Below are 19,560 nucleotides of genomic sequence, written 5' to 3' on the forward strand. Positions count from 1 at the left end.
AACCCACACCTATTTATCCTTACAGAAAAATTATGTGGGTTACACCACAGACCAAGTGGACCATATAGAACACATTTCCGGAGTTTTTTTCAGTTTTATTGTTATAGGTTTTATTATTTTTTATTATTATTGTATTACTACTCTGTCAGAGACACGTGACTGTCACATGGTCATGATACCAGGATGTTGAGGATACGTCGCTTAGGGACTGGGCTAGTTCAAATCAGACATAAGGCTTTATAACGCAGAGACAGGGACACCGGTGTCATCGTGGGTCCTCTCGGTTTAATCCCAATACTGTCTTAATTTTGTTTGGCGGGGGTGAAGGACTTTTGTGACAAAGTTGATCGAGAGAGGCGTTGGTTTCTTCTCTCCGGGTCCGCTGTGCGCGCCTCGGGTGCTCCGAGCTCACGGACAGGGCCGGAGCAACGCACGACCAAAACCTCCACAAGAGCGTTTTAAACAACATCCTTTGTCAGATCTGGAGCAGATTTCAAGATCACGATAAAAACTGAAAAGGACTTCCTGTTGAAACGCAGAGATCACCTTCACGACAGTCATTGAGGTTTTCTCGCGCAAAGAATGAACAATGGATTTTGTCTATAAGGGCAACATCTGTGGTGAGTATTCTCTATTTCATTTGAATTAACTTGTTGTCATCTTAAGAAATTAATCTTGATCCAGCACAACTTCTGGTGATGTAAGTGGTACAGTTGTCACTGTTTTCAGCCAAAGGAAAAAAGAAACTCCTGAGTAAAATATATATGAATATAGTTTAGTATATTTTTTGTTAAATTGAATTGAATTTGAAGGAAATGTGTTCTTCGGATTTTTAAAGACCTGGTGGACACAGATTGTCTTTCTATCAATTTAAAACCAGAGATGGGAGTAAGTCCCATACATGCAAGTCTCAAGTAAGTCCCAAGTCTTAGCCCTCAAGTCTCAAGTAAGTCAAGTCGTCTCTATAGGAGGATCAAGTAAGTCAAGTCCAAACAGAGCTTTAGTCAAGCAAGTCAAGTCGAGTCACAAGTCAAGTCATTAGATTTTAAAATGTCTATATTTCACCAAACCTGTTTTTCAGAGTCAATATCTCTTTTTTGTAAGCTGATAAGTTAATCAATCGGCTCAACATGAATGAATTCAAAACAGCTTTTTATTACTTACACCATCACATTACTGTACTGTATGTAAAAAGAAACGCTGTAACAGAATGTTCTTAATTCAACAAAACACTATGGTGTCTGAGATCAGCTGCTGTAACGTACCTGTACACACAGGGGGAGAGAAACTACTTAGAGTGGTCACCATGGGAAACAATGGCTATGAGGAACAAGGATAATTTCTAAATTTTATATCCACTGTAGAACAGGTGAAGTTGAGACAGTCATTAGTTTTCTCACAAGTTGTTGAAAATAAAAAGCAGTCTGCATGTTTTAACCGTTAGCTATGTTTCAGAAATTTGGATACATAAACTTGCCTCCATTCATTCTGTATAATATGAAAATCCGTTATCCTCAGTCAGAAAACAAGTTATTTTTCTGTGTGTGTGTGTGTCTGTGTGTGGGAGGGAGACAGAGAAAACAATGTGAGCCAACAATAACTAGGCATCACGATATCTTGAGTTGTGAGCCATTACTAGTGGCCATTACACATGCAAAAGATTAAACTAGTTAAAACCTTTGCACTGAGTTGTGACCGATGCGGTCTCATGATCACACCACCGTGGCTAAACACACGCTCAACCGAGGCGCTGGATGCAGGGATTTGCAACAGTCTTGCCACAACCTTGAAGGGAGAAGGAAGGGTTTGTCTGTTCAGTGTCCAGAAGTGGAGGAAGTCCTGTCCACTACAGATGTCCAAGAAGTGTGTGAGCTGCATATGAGGTGTTGAAGCTGAGTCTTTTGTCTCTTGTTCTGGTTGGATGCAAAGGGGCTTGACTGAGGCTCTGTCGCCTGGACCTCTTCTTCCTTTTCTATGCGTGGGTTCGTTGGAGTAACTTTCACCGCTTCTTCCAGAATCAAGTCTTGAGCAAAAGTAAAAACAAAATCACTCAGTAACCAAGTAATATGATAATGTGTATACTGTAATATTTTTTATACATAGGTTAACTTGACATGTATTTACTGTAAAGCTATAACATACCTTTGATCATCTTTGACACCTCCTCCTTAGTGTTGTCAGGGACCAAAACATCATGCATGACCCACATGCTGCCAAAAGAAGGATCCAGCATGGCTGCCTTCAGATACAGTGGCTCAGAGAAGGGCAATGGCTGGCAATCCTTTGAAGAGATGTCAGGAGGGTTTTGATGAAGGCCCCCAAGTAGCACATGGGGCCTTTTAAGTTTTCCAGATGGTGATTGAGGGACAGGACACAGGGAACCACTGCACTTACGATTACCACTTTTTCCCCTTGAGTGAGGTCAGTGGTCTCGGCAAAAGGCTCAAGCACACGCACCAACTCTTGAATTTGACTCCATTCCCTTGATGTGAATGCTGTCTCCTTGTGACCAGACTCTTGAGTATGGCTCTGAGCTTTGTGGCGTCACATCAGTACAGCTTTCAACTGCCGAAGTTTGGAGTTCCAACGTGTGACAACTGAGGAAGGGATGCCAGATTGCCCAAACTCTCTCTCAAAAGTGTCCTTGGAAGAAGTGCTGCTGTGGAGTACATTGCTCAGTTTGCAGGCCTTTGCAAGAGCTGCAGAAACTATTTTGGTGTCTTTTAAGCCATCCCCGACAACTAGCTGCAGGGTGTGGGCAAAACACTGCTGTCTTGTATGAGATTTATCTTGGAGACAAAGATCCACCCTCTCTTGGTCTTCGATTGGCAAGTCAGTCCACAAGTTGCCGTCCTCAACTCCTTCATTTTCGACAGCGGCAAGCTGCAATCAATAACCAGGTCTGAAAGTATTGAACGTGTGATGGTGTTCTGCTGGGGATGGCTAGAAGTGTAGTGTAGCTTGTTCATTGTGATGAACTGGGAGATCTGGTGCTGACTTGAGTCTGTCGTAGGAGCTGCTTTTGAGTGAAGGTACTGGTCATATCTAGACATTTGGGACAGAGAGGGGAGAAAAGATACATATTATTCTCATGTATTTGCTGTACAGAGCCTGTCATTACTGCCTACAAAGGAGTCACAACATTTGAAAGTAAAGTTCTAATATAACCTCACTGTATGCATACGTAGATAAGAGCACACTAGTCAGTTCTGGTGTTTAAGCTCAGGGATGCAAATGTATTGTATGGTCAAAAAGAGAGAACTAGTTTATTTACGTACGCAGTTGTTTAATTGATACACACAACGGGCTGTGCAAAACAACAGCCAACAAACTAAACCCCTAACTTAGGTCTTTTCTATTGAGCATCTAGGCGGGGAAATCCAAAAAATGCTCCATACTGTACACACACACATAGACATGAGTAAAACAGATTTCACAATGAGCCACTCTGACAGTAGTGCGGACAGTTTTTTTTTTTCAGATGTTATGACTGCAATGAGGTTTCACTATAACCTCAATATAACCACATTACAGGTATTGGTGCATAGATATTTAGTATGTACGCTAACATTAGCCGACCTGATCTGGTGTTACAGCTAATTTAGTTAGTACTAACGTTAGCGACGCTTGCAGCTACTTGTCGCTTTTTATTTTTTTGCTAAAGTAAAAAATCATTGATAAGAGGGAGTGCCTTAAGTGCCTTCTTAATTTCCCTTCGGGGATCAAAATCAGTATATAAAAATAAAATAAAAAATTTCTTTAAAGAAAAATATTACCATATCAATCCACTAGCCTAGTAGTCTCTCTGATGTCATCAGCAAAGTAGCAAAATAATAATCAGGACATTAATCCATCTAGCTTTAAGCTACGTTACACCACGTTACTCACCTTTCTTTATGAGCTGTCCTCAAATGTCTGATGAAATTCGATGTAGTGCTTGCAGTATCAGTAATTTTAACATTGCAGATGTTGCATGTCGCTCCTCTTTTTTTTAGTTGGTGTTGTCTGATAATCTTTGAATCCAAAATGGATGATTTTCGGGACGGTGTTGGTCTGAGTGCTGTTCATCTCTGCTGATCACGCGCTGGACTCATGCAGGCACATTGCGTTGTTTGGAGGAGTGGTTGCCAGGTGTTCATAAAATTAGCACTTTCTCACAATAAAACATGTCGATCTAATAATTTATTATGACTTGGCAAGTCACATGACAAAAGTCAAGTCAAGTCGCAGGTGCGAAGTCAAGTCTTTTCTTAATGCTGATCATGTCACAAATCTGGCGACTTGAGTCGGACTCGAGTCAAGTCATCGACTTGCGTCCCCCCATCTCTGAAGTAAAGTTCTGAATCCCTACCGTCAGCTACAGTGGAAAAAAAAACTTGGTCAACTTCCTAGCCGGACGTTTTTCTGGGGGACAACAAGCGGAAGTCAACAAATACTTTTCAGTAGCGTTAGCTTTCAATAGCCTGAAATTTAAAAAAGTCAATATTATACTAGTTTGTGTTGTATTTACTTCCGTTAACAAAATGTCTTCATTTGACTCTTTGAAGGAATTTGTTAAAAATCGACTGACTTCTGCAGATGAGGATATTTTTGGGACTTTTCAAAAGACTTTCACCAAGAAGGAAGAAGAGATGAATCGTCAGCGCAGACTGCTGGATCTCTGCCTCAGAGCCGAAGTGAAGTTACACAGGATAGGTAAACAAAACGTCATTTTAGTTAACCAAACAGAATATTTGACGGTTAATTCATTTCATACTTTCATCAAATGGTCATTCATTTCCTCGCATGCTTGCATTTGTGTCATCACAACAGTGTTGTCATTTCTATGGAAAGCATACTTCACAGTTAAGAATGATTTTATATAAGAATTGTTTAAGTTCCATTGTTTTCTAGAGTAGAGAAACTCTGCGTTACAATTGCATTGTGGAGATTGTATTAGTCAACCAGTGATGTTTTGGATGTTGTTTTATGCAGTTTGATTGACTGTCACGTTCCGTATAAAATAATAGAGACCCCGCGACAGATCAGAAATCACTGGACCTTGTAGCAACACAGTCTGTTGACCTACACAAGACACACGGAATCTCAGTTTGGTTATTTAGAAAAGTGAAACTCCCAATTTCTTGTATACTGTATGATTTAAAGGTCTTCAGTAAATGGACATAAAGAAGGTTTCGGATTGAAGATTTTTATTTCTGAAATCCTGTGTTGAACTTCAGGTCCTAGGTTAGTGAGGCAGCTGCACTGCTGCACCCACAAGCGTCATAGTCCTTTTGTTGTCCTTCAGATCGCCTACAGCATCATGTCTGTAAGGAGGAGGAGGTGGAGGTTCCTGCTGACCAGCAGCTCTGGAACCAGGAGGTGAAGTCCAGTATGAAGCAACAGGACCCTGAGCTTCTACACCTGAAGGAGGACCCAGAGGAACTCTACGACAGTAAGGAGGGAGAGCAGCTTGTACTGAAGCAGGAGACTGATGTCGTTATGTTGACTCCTATTTCTGAGGAAAATGACCACAGTGAAGATCAGACTCTATACATGAAAGCTGAAGATGGTGCAGCACAGACAGAGTCTGTTGTCAACCTGCCGGTTATCAGCTCTGTGGTGGGAGCAGCAAACATTGACCTGCTGATGTCTAACAGCTCTCATGTATCCATCAGCCATGATGAGAGAGGAGAAACAAGCAGAAAAGATGTTGAGATTGAGTCTCAGTTTCAATCCCAGAGAACAAGTAACACCAGTAAGAAACCATATGTTTGTACAATATGTAAAAAGGATTACACACAACAGAGCAGCTTCAAAATCCACATGAGAATTCACGCAGTGGAGAAGCCTTATGGTTGTAAAACATGTGGCAAACATTTCGGACATAAAAACACCTTGACTTACCACATGAAAATCCACACAGGTGAGAAGCCTTACAGTTGTGAAACATGTGGCAAACAGTTCATTTGTAAATCAGACTTGAATGAGCACATGAGAATCCACACAGGTGAGAAGCCTTTCGGTTGTAAAACATGTGGCAAACATTTCACAAATAAAGCAAACTTGAATCGCCACATGAAAATCCACACAGGTGAGAAGCCTTTCGGTTGTAAAACATGTGGCAAACATTTCAGACATAAAAACACCTTGACTTCCCACATGAAAATCCACACAGGTGAGAAGCTTTACGGTTGTAAAACATGTGGCAAACAATTCGGACATAAAAACATCTTGACTTACCACATGAGAATCCACACAGGTGAGCAGCCTTTCGGTTGTAAAACGTGTGGCAAACATTTCACAAATAAACCAAACTTGAATCGCCACATGAAAGTCCACACAGGTGAGAGGCCTTTCGGTTGTAAAACATGTGGCAAACATTTCACACATAAACAAAACTTTAATCGCCACATGATAACCCACACAGGTGAGAAGCTTTACAGTTGTAAAACATGTGGCAAACATTTTGGATATAAAAACACCTTGACTTACCACATGAAAATCCACACAGGTGAGAGGCCTTATGGTTGTAAAACATGTGGCAAACAGTTCATATGTAAATCAGACTTGACTAACCACATGAAAATCCACACAGGTGAGAAACTTTACGGTTGTAAAACATGTGACAAACATTTCACACATAAACAAAACTTTAATCGCCACATGAAAATCCACACAGGTGAGAAGCTTTACGGTTGTGAAACATGTGGCAAACATTTTGGACATGAAAACACCTTGACTTACCACATGAAAATCCACATAGGTGAGAGGCCTTACAGTTGTGAAACATGTGGCAAACAGTTCCTTTGTAAATCACACTTGAATGATCACATGAGAATCCACACGGGTGAGAAGCCTTTCGGTTGTAAAACATGTGGCAAACATTTCACAAATAAACCAAACTTGAATCGCCACATGAAAATCCACACAGGTGAGAGGCCTTACAGTTGTGAAACATGCGGGAAACATTTCAGACAGAACTCAAACTTGACTTGCCACATGAGAATCCACAATGTCCACCCTGCTGTCGTAAAGTATCACTCTTTCTGGAATTTATAGGTAATGATTCTGTTTTGTTTCTGTGTTTCATGGCCAAAATCTCTCGCCTCCAAAAACATGCAGCCAAGAAGATGTTTTTGTATGTCATTTGAATTATTTTACTATTTGAAATGTACACTGTTTTTCTTACCTTACTGCTCAGCATTGGTCATTATTATCTTTGTATGATCAGCTGAGTGCAAGAATGGTAGAGAGAAAATATACATGTTGTGTGCATGCAGGTAAACTTTTATTCCCACTACTTTTGACATGTTACTGAGGTTTGTGGTTGGATGGGATGGCATTATTGTTGTTTTAGCACACTATATCATCATCATTATTATTAATGTTATTGCTGTTTTATTATTAGTGCTACAATCCTTTTCATTTTAACTGCTCAAAAAGAGAGAATGCATTTAGTGAATGAGAGGCCAATAGAGAAAAATCCAAAGATTTGGGTGTTTGTTTCTCTTTTTTTTTTTTTTTTCTTCGGGCTTGTGCGTTCCTGTTGAATGAATGAGATGTGACTGAGTCCTTATTAATTGTTTGAATGAGTAAATCAACAGTGCTGTCTTTTTTCTGTACAGTGAAACACCTGTATTCTCTCTACCTCTTTTACAATAAAGACTCTATTCACAACCAGATGGTGACCCATCCTCATTTGTGTCTTGTTTTGGAGCTTTGCTAGATCTACATCACTCCACCTGAATGTTGTGAGTGGAGTGTGCAATTAATTATATGGTGCCAGGAGGTGACTTTATATAATGTATACAATCTTTATTTCATCAATTAAGTTTAATTATTATTCTTATTATTTGCTGAATTGATAATGGCAGTAAAAACATTAATAAACCCAGTGGTGGGCAGTCATGACCACCACTGGGTTTATTAGAAAACTAACAAGAGTTTCTGACCTACGTTTACAACCAAAATTCAAATATTTGTGCATGACATTGAGAAACAAGAAACTGTGGAGTATGGGGAAAAAATGTCCGTACACAGCCCTCTCCAACTGATGCAGAGCCACAAAACAATTTGATCTTCCCTGTTTGAAAGCTGAGCTGACTGTCATGTCTGCTATGACAGACTTTGATGCGAAATCTCCCAGCAATCTCCTCAAATTCTGACAAAAAAGAATGAGTGAGAGTATGCCACAGCTGCACAGATTGGTCATGTCCAACACTGACCATCCCTACATCTGATGCAACTGTTGAAGGACGTTCTCTGCCGTCAAGTAAAAATGTTTGCCGGAAATTTGATGGGAGACGGTGGACTGGCAGCCTTGGCCTCTATAGTTATCGAAAAGGACTTCCTGTTGAAACGCAGAGATCACCTTCATGACAGAGTCATTGAGGTCTTCCCACGCAAAGAAAGAACGACTTTGTCTATAAAGGCAGCATCTCTGGTAAGTATACTCTATTTCATTTGGATTAATTTTTTGTCATCTTAACAAATCTTGATCCTGGACAGCTCCGGGTGATGTAAGTGGTACATTTGTCACTGTGAACCGTCACTTTTCAGCCAAAATAAAAAAAGAAACTTTTGAGTAATTTAATGCTAAGGCAAAATATAAATGAATATAGTTCAATACACTTGTTGTACAATTGAATTTAATTTGAAGTTAATGTGTTCTTGGGCTTCATAAAGAGCTGGTGGACACATAGGAAGTAGATTTTCCCTTGCTATTTAGTTAGAAAAGAAGTATTCCTAATCCACACTGTAAACTACAGCGGAAAAAAAATAGACAGAGAAGTACAGACAAGGCCAGGCGGAACTGTGTTGTGCTTTTGTAGATCTGGAGAAAGCTGATGACAGGGTGCCCAGAGAGGAACTGTGGTATTGTATGAGGAAGTCTGGAGTGGCAGAGAAGTATGTTAGAGCGGTGCAGGACATGTATGAGGACTGTCAGACAGCGGTGAGGTGTGCTGTAGGTGTGACAGAGGAGTTCAAGGTGGAGGTGGGACTGCATCAGGGATCAGCTCTGAGCCCCTTCTTGTTCGCTATGGTGATGGACAGGCTGACAGACGAGGTTAGACAGGAATCTCCATGGACTATGATGTTTGCAGATGACATTGTGATCTGTAGTGAGAGCAGGGAACAGGTGGAGGAGAAGCTAGAGAGGTGGAGGTTTGATATTAGTGAGAAACACAATAGCGAGGCACCAAGCTGACCGACAGAAATAACCCAAAAACAATTCTGAACACAGTCTGAACTAATTAACTATTCTGGGTTCCACAAAAATACATGTTAGACTTTCCTGAAATATAGTGGAAGTGGGTGGAGACTCAGAGAGGCCAGACTGAGATGGTTTGGACATGTCCAGAGGAGAGATAGTGAATATATTGGTAGAAGGATGCTGAACTGCCGGGCAGGAGGCCTAGAGGAAGACCAAAGAGGAGGTTTATGGATGTAGTGAAAGAGGACATGAAGGTAGTAGGTGTGAGAGAAGAGGATGCAGAAGACAGGGTTAGATGGAGGACACTGATTCGCTGTGGCGACCCCTGAAGGGAAAAGCTGAAAGGAGAAGAAGAGCTACAACGGAAAAAAAACTTGGTCGACTTCCTAGCCGGATGATTTTCTGGGGGACAACAAGCGGAAGTCAACAAATACTTTTCAGTAGCGTTAGCTTTTACTGTCCTCAAATCAAAAAAGTCGGTATTATACTAGTTTGTGTTGTGTTCCGTTAACAAAATGTCTTCATTTGACTCTTCGACAGATTTAGTTAAAAATTAGAGCCGAAGTGAAGTTACACAGGATAGGTAAAGAAAATGTCATTTTAATTAATGAAACAATATTTGATGATTAATTAATTTTATACTTTCATCAAATGGTTAAACATTTCCTCGCATGTCTTCATTTGTGTCACAGCAGTATTGTTGAAGCCATTTCTATGGAACGCATACTTCATAGTTAACAATAATTTTATATAAGAATTGCTTGAGTTCCATTGTTTTGTAGAGTTGGAAATTCTGCGTTACAATTGCATTGTGGCGATCAGACTCTGTTCATGAAAGCTGGTGATGGTGCAGCACAGATTCTCAAAATAAACCGTTCTTACAATTGAGTAATTTTAATTTAATATAATGCAGATTTATTTTACAAAAATTCTTTTGAACTACTCAAGGAAATATTGAGCAAGGCTCCTATGTTTGGTTATGCACACTTTAATTTACCAGAAAAGAATGACCACAACTACAGTAGTATGACATTAGAACTTCTTGCGTTAAAATAGGCTGTAACTGAGAAGTTCAGGAGTTATCTCCTTGGATCCAAGTTCACAGTCCTAACTGATAACAACCTAGTTAAGTACCACAGGTGTTGAACACCACCAGGTGAGACGGTTAAAGGTTTCAGAGCCCGATGATAGAGGGAATGATTTGTTACACAGTAACATGCTCGCACTCCCTGGTTATACCAAAACTGGACTCCAGACATTGCAAGCCTCAGATCAAACACTTAAGGTTTTGAAATAATTCTGGGATAGTGTCAGGATTCCTGTCACTAAAGAGAACATCAATCAAAACACAAGACACTCTGGTTCTGGTTCTTTCCAAAAAATGCACTGACATAAAAATACTCAGAGACCAAAGTATTTCTTCAACACAGCTTTACTTGTCGACAAGGGGACAAAAAGAAAAAAAGTCCAAAGAGGAGTGAGTCTCCACAGTTTTTATACTTGACATTGCTTGTCATTGGTTACATCATAACGGGTTGAGTTGAGACAGAAACCATATAAGGATTAAATGACCACAGCACAGTACAAGGCTGAATACATGTTTTCCTTAACAGAAGAAAGTTCCCAAAACAGGAAACTGCATGATTTAAGGGAGAGGAGCACATTTATTTCTCGTGTGACAGTTTAACAGAAAGCAGAAGAGGAACTGTAAGTGCATAATGAGGGCATGAATCCATCAGAGTGTCTTCATCTGTATCAGTTGGAAAAACTTTCCACTGAGAACTTGTGACCTTTTTATTCTCTCGCCGCTCCTACTATCCTGAGAATACACTGAAACAGTTGTTATAATGTGATTAAAGGCATAACATATATTTACATATCAACAGATAGGAAACAGAAACCCTCTCACATATTGCCCGGTCACATTTATTTTCATACTTCAACAAAAATCTTTGTCCCTGAGGTCATATTTGTAATGATCCTGCCTGCCTTAAGACTTAGGAATGCCATTCTGGACATCAGTCTCGGGGGGAGATGACAACCAGATTTGTAAGAGATCATTACAGGTTATTTTAAAAAAAACCTCATCGGTTATGTTCCATCTCCCCAATAACAGTGGTTACAGAAAATGAAAGAGTGAAAGTGTTCATATTCTGTGATTTTGCAATTCTCTCAGGTTTTATTTGTTTGATTTGTGCTCCTTCTTTTGTCGGCTTTATATGTATTTAATTTTCAAGTGTGCATTGTGCAAATTTAAGAACTAAAACACAAAAAAACAAAGAGCACTGTCCCACAACTATCACTGAGTCCAAAAGGAAACCAAACATCCGTGTGATTTACTGAAGAGATGAAACAGAAGAATCTCATGGTGTACACTTGCTCTTAGATTTCCTTAATTTTTATTATTTCTTACATTAGTCACGCCGAGGGGAACAAACACACACACACACACACACACACACACAAACCGATCTACTGCTGCCCCGATTTAACTGGGAATCTTGTCCTCGGATTTTTCAATGACTAGTGAAATAGGAAATAAATGGAAGTAGATTTTACCTTTCCACCGAATGAAACAGTGGAATACTGAATCCATACCGACATCTCGGCGGAAAAAAAAAACCTGGACGATTTCATAGTCGGAGGTTTTTCTGGGGGACAACAACCGGAAGTCAATAAGCGGAAGTCAACAAATCTTTTTTCGGAGCTTTAGCTTCCACGTTCCTGAAATCGGCGAAAGTCGATATTATATTAGTTTGTGTTGTATTTAGTTCCTTTAACAAAATGTCTTCATTTGACTCCTTGAAGGATTTTTTCAAAAATCGACTATTAGCTGCTGATGAGGATATTTTTGGAACTTTAAAAAAACCTGTCGTCAAGGAGGAAGAAGAGATGAATCGTCAGCGCAGACTGCTGGATCTCTGCCTCAGAGCCGAAGTGAAGTTACACAGGATAGGTAAACAACACGTCACTTTAATTGAAGGGGCAGTACAGTTAATTTTAAGTGACATATATGTTATTCATCATTATGAAAAACAGAAGAAAAAAATAAATTTTATATGTGTAGCATCATCCCTTTGGTCAGAAAAGCTTAAAATCTGCGCCGCAGCAGCTTCCGCATTCAGTGGTCACGTGGGCGTCATATGTCACTGGCGACCAACTTAGCTTGGCAGCCATAGAAGACAATGCGATCAACGACACGATTAACTCTATAAATATAATGGTTACCTGCGAGGTGAACGGATGTGTCAACAGAACAACAGAACTGCAGGTCCTAGTTTAGTGAGGCAGATGTACTGCTGCACCCACAAGTGTGATACTGCTTTTGTTGTCCTCCAGATCGCCCACAGCATCATGTCTGTAAGGAGGAGGAGGTGGAGGTTCCTGCTGACCAGCAGCTCTGGAACCAGGACGTGAAGTCCAGTATAAAGCAAGAGGAACAAGAGGTTCTACACCTGAAAGAGGAACCAGAGGAACTCTACGACAGTCAGGACGGAGAGCAGCTTGTAGTGAAGCAGGAGACTGATGCTGTTATGTTGACCCCTACTTCTGATCATTTCAGAGGGAGTGATCATTTGACTAACCACATGAAAAGCCAAACTGAGGAGAAGCCTTACGGTTGTAAAATATGTGACAAACATTTCACATGGAAAAAAAACTTGAATCGCCACATGAGAATCCACACAGGTGAGAAGCTTTATGGTTGTAAAACTTGTGGACAACATTTCATACAGAAAATCACCTTGACTTTCCACATGAGAATCCACACAGGTGAGAAGCCTTACAGTTGTAAAACATGTGGGAAACATTTCCAAAGAAATGGGTATTTGACAGACCACATGAGAATCCACACAGGTGAGAAGCCTTACAGTTGTAAGACATGTGGAAAAGATTTCAGAAGGAGGGATTGTTTGACTAAACACATGACAATTCACACTGCTGAAAAACCTTACAGATGTGACAAATGTGGCAAAGATTTTAGATGTCAGAGTCACTTAACAGCACACACGAGAATCCACACAGGTGAGAAGCCTTACAGTTGTGAGACATGTGGGAAAGATTTCAGAAAGAAGCATCATTTGACTAAACACGAGGGAATCCACACAGAGTGACAAATCTTATAGTTCTAAATGAGAACTTTTCAGGTACATTTACGACACACATGTCCACCCCATTGTCGTAAAGTATCAGTGTTTTTTGAATTAATAGGTGATGATTCTTTTCCGTTCTTACAATTGAGTAGTTTTAATTTAGTTTACAAAAATTCCAGAGAACAACCCAGCATGGCCACTACTCATTACCGTTGAAACTGAAAAGACGAAACGTCAGCTGTTGAGCCATGGTGGCACAGTGGGTAACACTGTCACCTCAGCAAGACAGTGTTGAGTCCTTTCTGTGCAGGTTTTTGTTTTTTTTTAAATGTTTTTTCCACGTCTGTGTGGGTTCCCTGGGTTCTCTGGTTTTCCCGCACCTACAAAGCCAGAATGATCTGGTCAGTTCCAAATTGTCCATAGATGCGAGTGTGTGTGCGTGAATCGTTGTTCGTCTTTCGTCTGGTTCTGCGATGAGCTGGTAACTTGCCCGAAACATCTCCCTGCATCATGCACGTACTGTAAGTCCACTGGAATAGGTCCAGTGACCCCTGTGCCACAAAAAAGTGGTTCGGAGGAAGACTTTTGATTTAGACCAAATCTTATTTTTGGAATTATCAGGTATATATACTTTAAGAAATTTAAATTAAACTCATTTTACTATTATTCTGAATAAACTTCCATTTAAATTCAACTCTTACTTCATTAGATGTGTTTCCCATCAGAATTGTTGCCACCAGACTTCAGTTAATGTAAGTGGAAAACTTCAAACATGAAAATTCAATTTAACATTTTGATGCATGTCTTGGACCACTTCCACTATGTTTCAGGAAAATCGGACATGTATTTTTGGTGGAACCCAGAACAGTTAATTAGTTCTGATTACGTTCAGAATTGTTTTTGGGTTATCTCTGTCAAATCAGTTTGGTGCCTCCTTATTATGTTTCTCACTAATATCTTTTTTAGTTTAATATTGTTTGTTTTGGTTCACAAATGTTTTTGGTAATGAATGTTTTCATTATTGCACAAATAGAGAAGTAAACTATGATGAGCAATAACAAAACCTCACTACTGCAGGTAATAAGAAGCTGTTTGCAAGGCAAGTCTGAGATTAAGTTTTTTCAAGTTGCACTTTTTACTTTTATTCCACACAGGTATGGTACAAACATCTGAAGCACACTTGAAAACCTCATTGTATATGTGTATTTATTACCTCTTACAAAGAGATGATGTTTTGAACATTGTGAGTTTGTTCATGTCAAACAAACTTTATATGTCAGAAATCAAGTACTTTTTTTTTCATGCTGTTAAAACCAAACATTCTGGAAACAACATGTTAATTTGCCGAGCAAGAAAACTCCCAAAAGATTTATTATGTTTCTTAAAGTAAAATCATATTTTTGAATTTGTTATGAAGACACATCTTTATTTTCATACTTAAACAAAGATCTTTGTTCCTGCAGTCATATCTGTAATGATCCCACCCCGCCTTAAGACTCTTCAACAATTATGTTCCGCAAATCAGTCCCTGAGGAAATTAAAACCAGATTTGCAAAAGATCATTACAAGTTATTTAAAAACCTCGTTATTATTGTTCCATCTCCCCAGTAAAAGTGGTTCCAGAAAATGGAAGAGTGAAAGTGTTCATATTCTGTGGTTTTTCAATTTTCTCAGGTTTTACTTGTTTGTGCTCTTATATTTGTTGTCTTTACACATATTTAATGTTGAAGTGTGCATTGTTAATTTAAAATAAGAACTAAAACCCAAACACACAAAGAGCACTGTCTCAGAACCATCATATTTGAGTCAAAAAGGAAACTAAACATCCGTGGGATTTAATAGAGACGAAACAGAAGAATCTAATGGAGTACACTTGTTCTTAGATTTCCTTAATTTTCATTAGTTCCAACATAGTGAAGAGGTGCAGCCTTGCAGAGCTCTTTTGCATGCTCATTGATGAAGGAAGGTAACACCAGTCAAGGGAAAACAAGATCATAATTTGTTATGAAAGCTTTCAGGCAGTTACACGATGATTATGGCATCAAGGAAGTGCATCAGTAAGTGCAAAGAATAAAATATACTTCTTTTATACCTCAGAAAGAGATGTGTTTTACTACAGAAAGCACATCAGAAGGAGGTGTGTTTTACCAATTCCCACACTTCTTTAACAAAGATACTTCCCAGCTTCATCTTTATCATGCAGCTGGCATAACCCATATGTTCCTCCCTTTCTCCCTTCTTCCTGCGGAATGTGCTCATAACCTTGACTCCTCTTTTTGTGTTCAAGTAATTAAACAGAAGTTGTTTCACCTCAAACTATTCAAATAGTGCCTAACTTTATTATTACTTTTTCTACATCAAAGTCATCAAAAGGACGTGACTTACACAAATCACTTGTGGCGGTTTTCATGAATCCCAACAATAGTCGCTCAGACGGGAACACACAAGCACACAAACAAACACACACACACACACACACACACACACACACACACACACACACACAAACAAGGACACATTGGTAGTGCTCTGGAGCAGAGCTGGAATCTCGATTTAACTGGAAATCTTGTCCTCGGAATTTTCAATCACTAGTGAAATAGGAAATAAATGGAAGTTGATTTTACCTTTCTATCGATTGAAACAGTGGAATTTTGAATCCATACCGACATCTCGGCGGAAAAAAAAAACCTGGACGACTTCCTAGTCGGAGGTTTTTCTGGGGGACAACAAACGGAAGTCATTAAGCGGAAGTTAAATCCTTTCTAGGAGCGTCAGCTTTGAGGTTGCTGAAATCAGCGGAAGTCGGTATTACATTAGTTTGTGTTGTATTTTGTTCCGTTAACAAAATTTCTTCATTTGACTCTTTGAAGGATTTTGTTATAAATCGACTAACAGCTGCTGATGAAGATATTTTTTTGGGACTTTTCAAAAGACTTTCACCAAGAAGGAAGAAGAGATGAGTCCACAGCGCAGACTGCTGGATCTCTGCCTCAGAGCCGAAGTGAAGTTACACAGGATAGGTAAACAACACGTCCCTTAATGAACGAAACAGAATATTTGACGATTAATTAATTTTATACTTTCATCAAATGGTCATTCATTTCCTCGCATGCTTGCATTTGTGTCATCACAACAGTGTTGTCATTTCTATAGAAAGCATACTTCACAGTTAAGAATGATTTTTATATGAGATTTGTTTGAGTTCTATTGTTTTCTAGAGTAGAGAAACTCTGCGTTACAATTGCATTGTGGAGATTGTATTAGTCAACCAGTGATGATTTGGATGATGTTTTATGCAATTTGATTGACTGTCACATTTAGTACAAAATAATAGGAACCTTGTGAAGCATCAGAAATCACTGGACACAGTCTGTTGACCTACACAAGACACACGGAATCTCAGTTTGTTTATTTACAAAAGAAAACTCCTTATTTCTTGTACACTGTATGATTTCAAGGTCTTCAGTAAATGTTCGTGAAGAGGAATATCGGTTGGAAGTCTTTTATTTCTGACTTTCCGTGTTGAGAGCAAAAGAACTTCAGGTCCTACGTCAGTCAGGCAGCTGTACTGCTGCACCCACAAGCGTCATACTCTTTTTGTTGTTCCTCCAGATGGTCCACAGCATCATGTCTGTAAGGAGGAGGAGTTGGAGGTTCCTGCTGACCAGCAGCTCTGGAACCAGGAGGTGAAGTCCAGTATGAAGCAACAGGATCCAGAGTTTCTACACCTGAAAGAGGAATCAGAGGAACTCCACAGCAGGCAGGAGGGAGAGCAACTTGTACTGAAGCAGGAGACTGATGTTGTTATGTTGACTATTACATCTGACAAAAATGACCAGTGTGAAGATCAGACTATCCTCAGCATGAAAGCTGAATATGGTGCAGAACAGACAGATTCTGTTGTCAACCTGCCAGTTATAATCTCTGTGGTGGGAGCAGCAAACATTGACCTGCTGATGTCTAACAGCTCTCATGTATCTATCAGCCATGATGAAAGAGGAGAAACAAGCAGAAAAGATGTCGAAATGAAGTCTAAATCATGTTCCAATCATTTCAATATAAAAAAAAACTTGACTAAAGAGAAGCCTGACAGTTCTAAAACATGCTGCAAAAATTTCCGAAGTAGTAATGATTCGACTAACCACATGAAAAGCCAAACTGGGGAGAAGCCCTATGGTTGTAAAACATGTGGCAAATATTTCACTTGGAAAACAGACTTGAATAAGCACATGAGAATCCACACTGGTGAGAAGCCTTACGGTTGTAAAACATGTGGAAAACATTTCACATGGAAAAAAAACTTGATAATCCACATGAGTATCCACACTGGTGAGAAGCCTTATGGTTGTAAAACGTGTGGAAAACATTTCACTTTGAAAACTAACTTGAATCGCCACATAAGAATCCACACGGGGGAGAAGCTTTATGATTGTAAAACATGTGGCAGACATTTCAGACGGAAAATGACCTTGACTCACCACATGAGAATCCACACAGGTGAGAAGCCTTACGGTTGTAAAACATGTGGCAAACATTTTAGTCGAAAAAGGACCTTGACTTCCCACTCGACAATCCACACAGGTGAGAAGCTTTACGATTGTAAAATGTGTGGGAAAAACTTCAGAAGGAAGGATTGTTTGACTAATCACCTGAGAATCCACAATGCTGAAAAACCTTACAGATGTGATACATGTGGCAAAGATTTTAGTAGTCGTAGTCACTTAACAGCACACACGAGAATCCACACAGGTGAGAAGCCTTACGGTTGTAAAACATGTGGGAAACGTTTCAGAAGCAAGAATTGTTTAACTTATCACATGAGAGTCCACACTGATGAAAAACCTTACAGATGTGATACATGTGGCAAAGATTTTAGAAGTCCCAGTTATTTAACAGAACACATGAATATCCACACAGGTGTGAAGCCTCATGGTTGTAAGACATGTGGGAAACATTTCACAAAGAAATCACACTTGTATAGCCACATGAGAATCCACATAGGTGAGCAGCCTTACAGTTGTGAGACATGTGGGAAAGATTTCACAAGGAAGGATTTTTTGACCAGACACATGAGAATGCACACAGAGTGACAAACCTTACATTTCTAAAAGAACTTTTCAGGTTATGACGCACCTGTCCACCCTTCTGTCCTAAAGTATCACTGTTTTTGGAATTTATAGGTGATGATTTTGTTCTATTTCTTTGTTTCATGGCCAAAATGAACTACTCGTACAATTCAGCAATTTTAATATACATTAACGCAGATTTAGTTTACAAAAATTCCAGAGAACAACCCAGCAAGGTCACTTCTCATTACCAGTAAAACTGAAAAGACAAAACTCCAGCAAGACAGTGTTGACTCCTTTTTGTGCAGTGTTTGGTTTTTCTCCCACATCCGTGTGGGTTCTCTGGTTTTCTCTCACCTTCAAAAACATGCAGCCAAGGCAATATTTTTGTATGTCATTATGCATGTTTTTAATATTTGAAATGTACACTGTTTTTCTTTCCTTACCAGTCAGCATTGGTCGTTATGATCTTTGTATTATCAGCTGAGTACAAGAAAGGTCGAGTGAAAATGTGTGGAGGACAGGAAAGTAGTTGGTGTGAGAGAAGAGGACGCAGAAGACGGGGTTAGATGGTGGCAATTGATTTGCTGTGGCGACCCCTGAAGGGAAAAACCGAAAGGAGAAGAAGTGTGCATGCAGGTGTGCTTTTATTATTGGGATTGTAGGGCTTGTTTTCCACTACTTTTGACGTGTTACTGAGGTTTGTGGTTGAATGGAATGGAATTATTTCTGTTTTAGCACACTATATTATTATTATCATTAATGTTATTGCTGATTATTATTAGTGCTACAATTCTTTTCATTTTAACAGCGCAAAAAATGAGAATGCATTTAGTGAATGAGAGGCCAATAGAGAAAAATCCAAAGATTTGTGTGTTTGTTTCTCTGTTTTGTTTGTTTTCTTCGGGCGTCTGTGTTCCTGTTAAATGAATTAGATGTGACTGAGTCCACATTAATGGTTTGAATGAGTAAATCAACAGTGCTGTCTTTTTTCTGTACAGTGAAACACCTGTATTCTCTCTACCTCTTTTACAATAAAGACTCTGTATTCACAACCAGATGGTGACCCATCCTCATTTGTGTTCTTGTTTTGGAGCTTTGCTAGATCTACATCACTCCACCTGAATGTTGTGAGTGGAGTGTGTAATTAATTCTATGGTGCCAAGGCATGACCTTATACAGTCTTTATTTCATCAATAAAGTTTAA

General features: G+C 39.4%; 2 protein-coding genes across 2 annotated transcripts; both read left to right on the forward strand.

Annotated features, from left to right (window-relative positions):
- Positions 1 to 195: 195 nt before the first annotated feature.
- Positions 196 to 15,584, forward strand: LOC137601078 (zinc finger protein 665-like). The gene is made up of 4 exons (XM_068323084.1): positions 196 to 620; positions 4,548 to 4,695; positions 5,288 to 6,913; positions 12,968 to 15,584. Exons 2-4 carry the CDS (start codon positions 4,632 to 4,634, stop codon positions 13,306 to 13,308), a joined length of 2,031 nt encoding a protein of 676 aa, XP_068179185.1. The 5' UTR covers positions 196 to 620; positions 4,548 to 4,631; the 3' UTR covers positions 13,309 to 15,584.
- A 479-nt stretch (positions 15,585 to 16,063) lies between these two features.
- On the forward strand, positions 16,064 to 19,391 carry LOC137601022 (zinc finger protein ZFP2-like). Its single transcript, XM_068323004.1, has 2 exons — positions 16,064 to 16,307; positions 16,900 to 19,391. The coding sequence occupies exons 1-2, from the start codon at positions 16,244 to 16,246 to the stop codon at positions 18,375 to 18,377; spliced, it is 1,542 nt and encodes a 513-aa protein (XP_068179105.1). The 5' UTR covers positions 16,064 to 16,243; the 3' UTR covers positions 18,378 to 19,391.
- Positions 19,392 to 19,560: the final 169 nt, after the last annotated feature.

The sequence above is a fragment of the Antennarius striatus genome, chromosome 9 (assembly GCF_040054535.1).
Source record: "Antennarius striatus isolate MH-2024 chromosome 9, ASM4005453v1, whole genome shotgun sequence".
NCBI classification, from domain to species: domain Eukaryota; kingdom Metazoa; phylum Chordata; class Actinopteri; order Lophiiformes; family Antennariidae; genus Antennarius; species Antennarius striatus.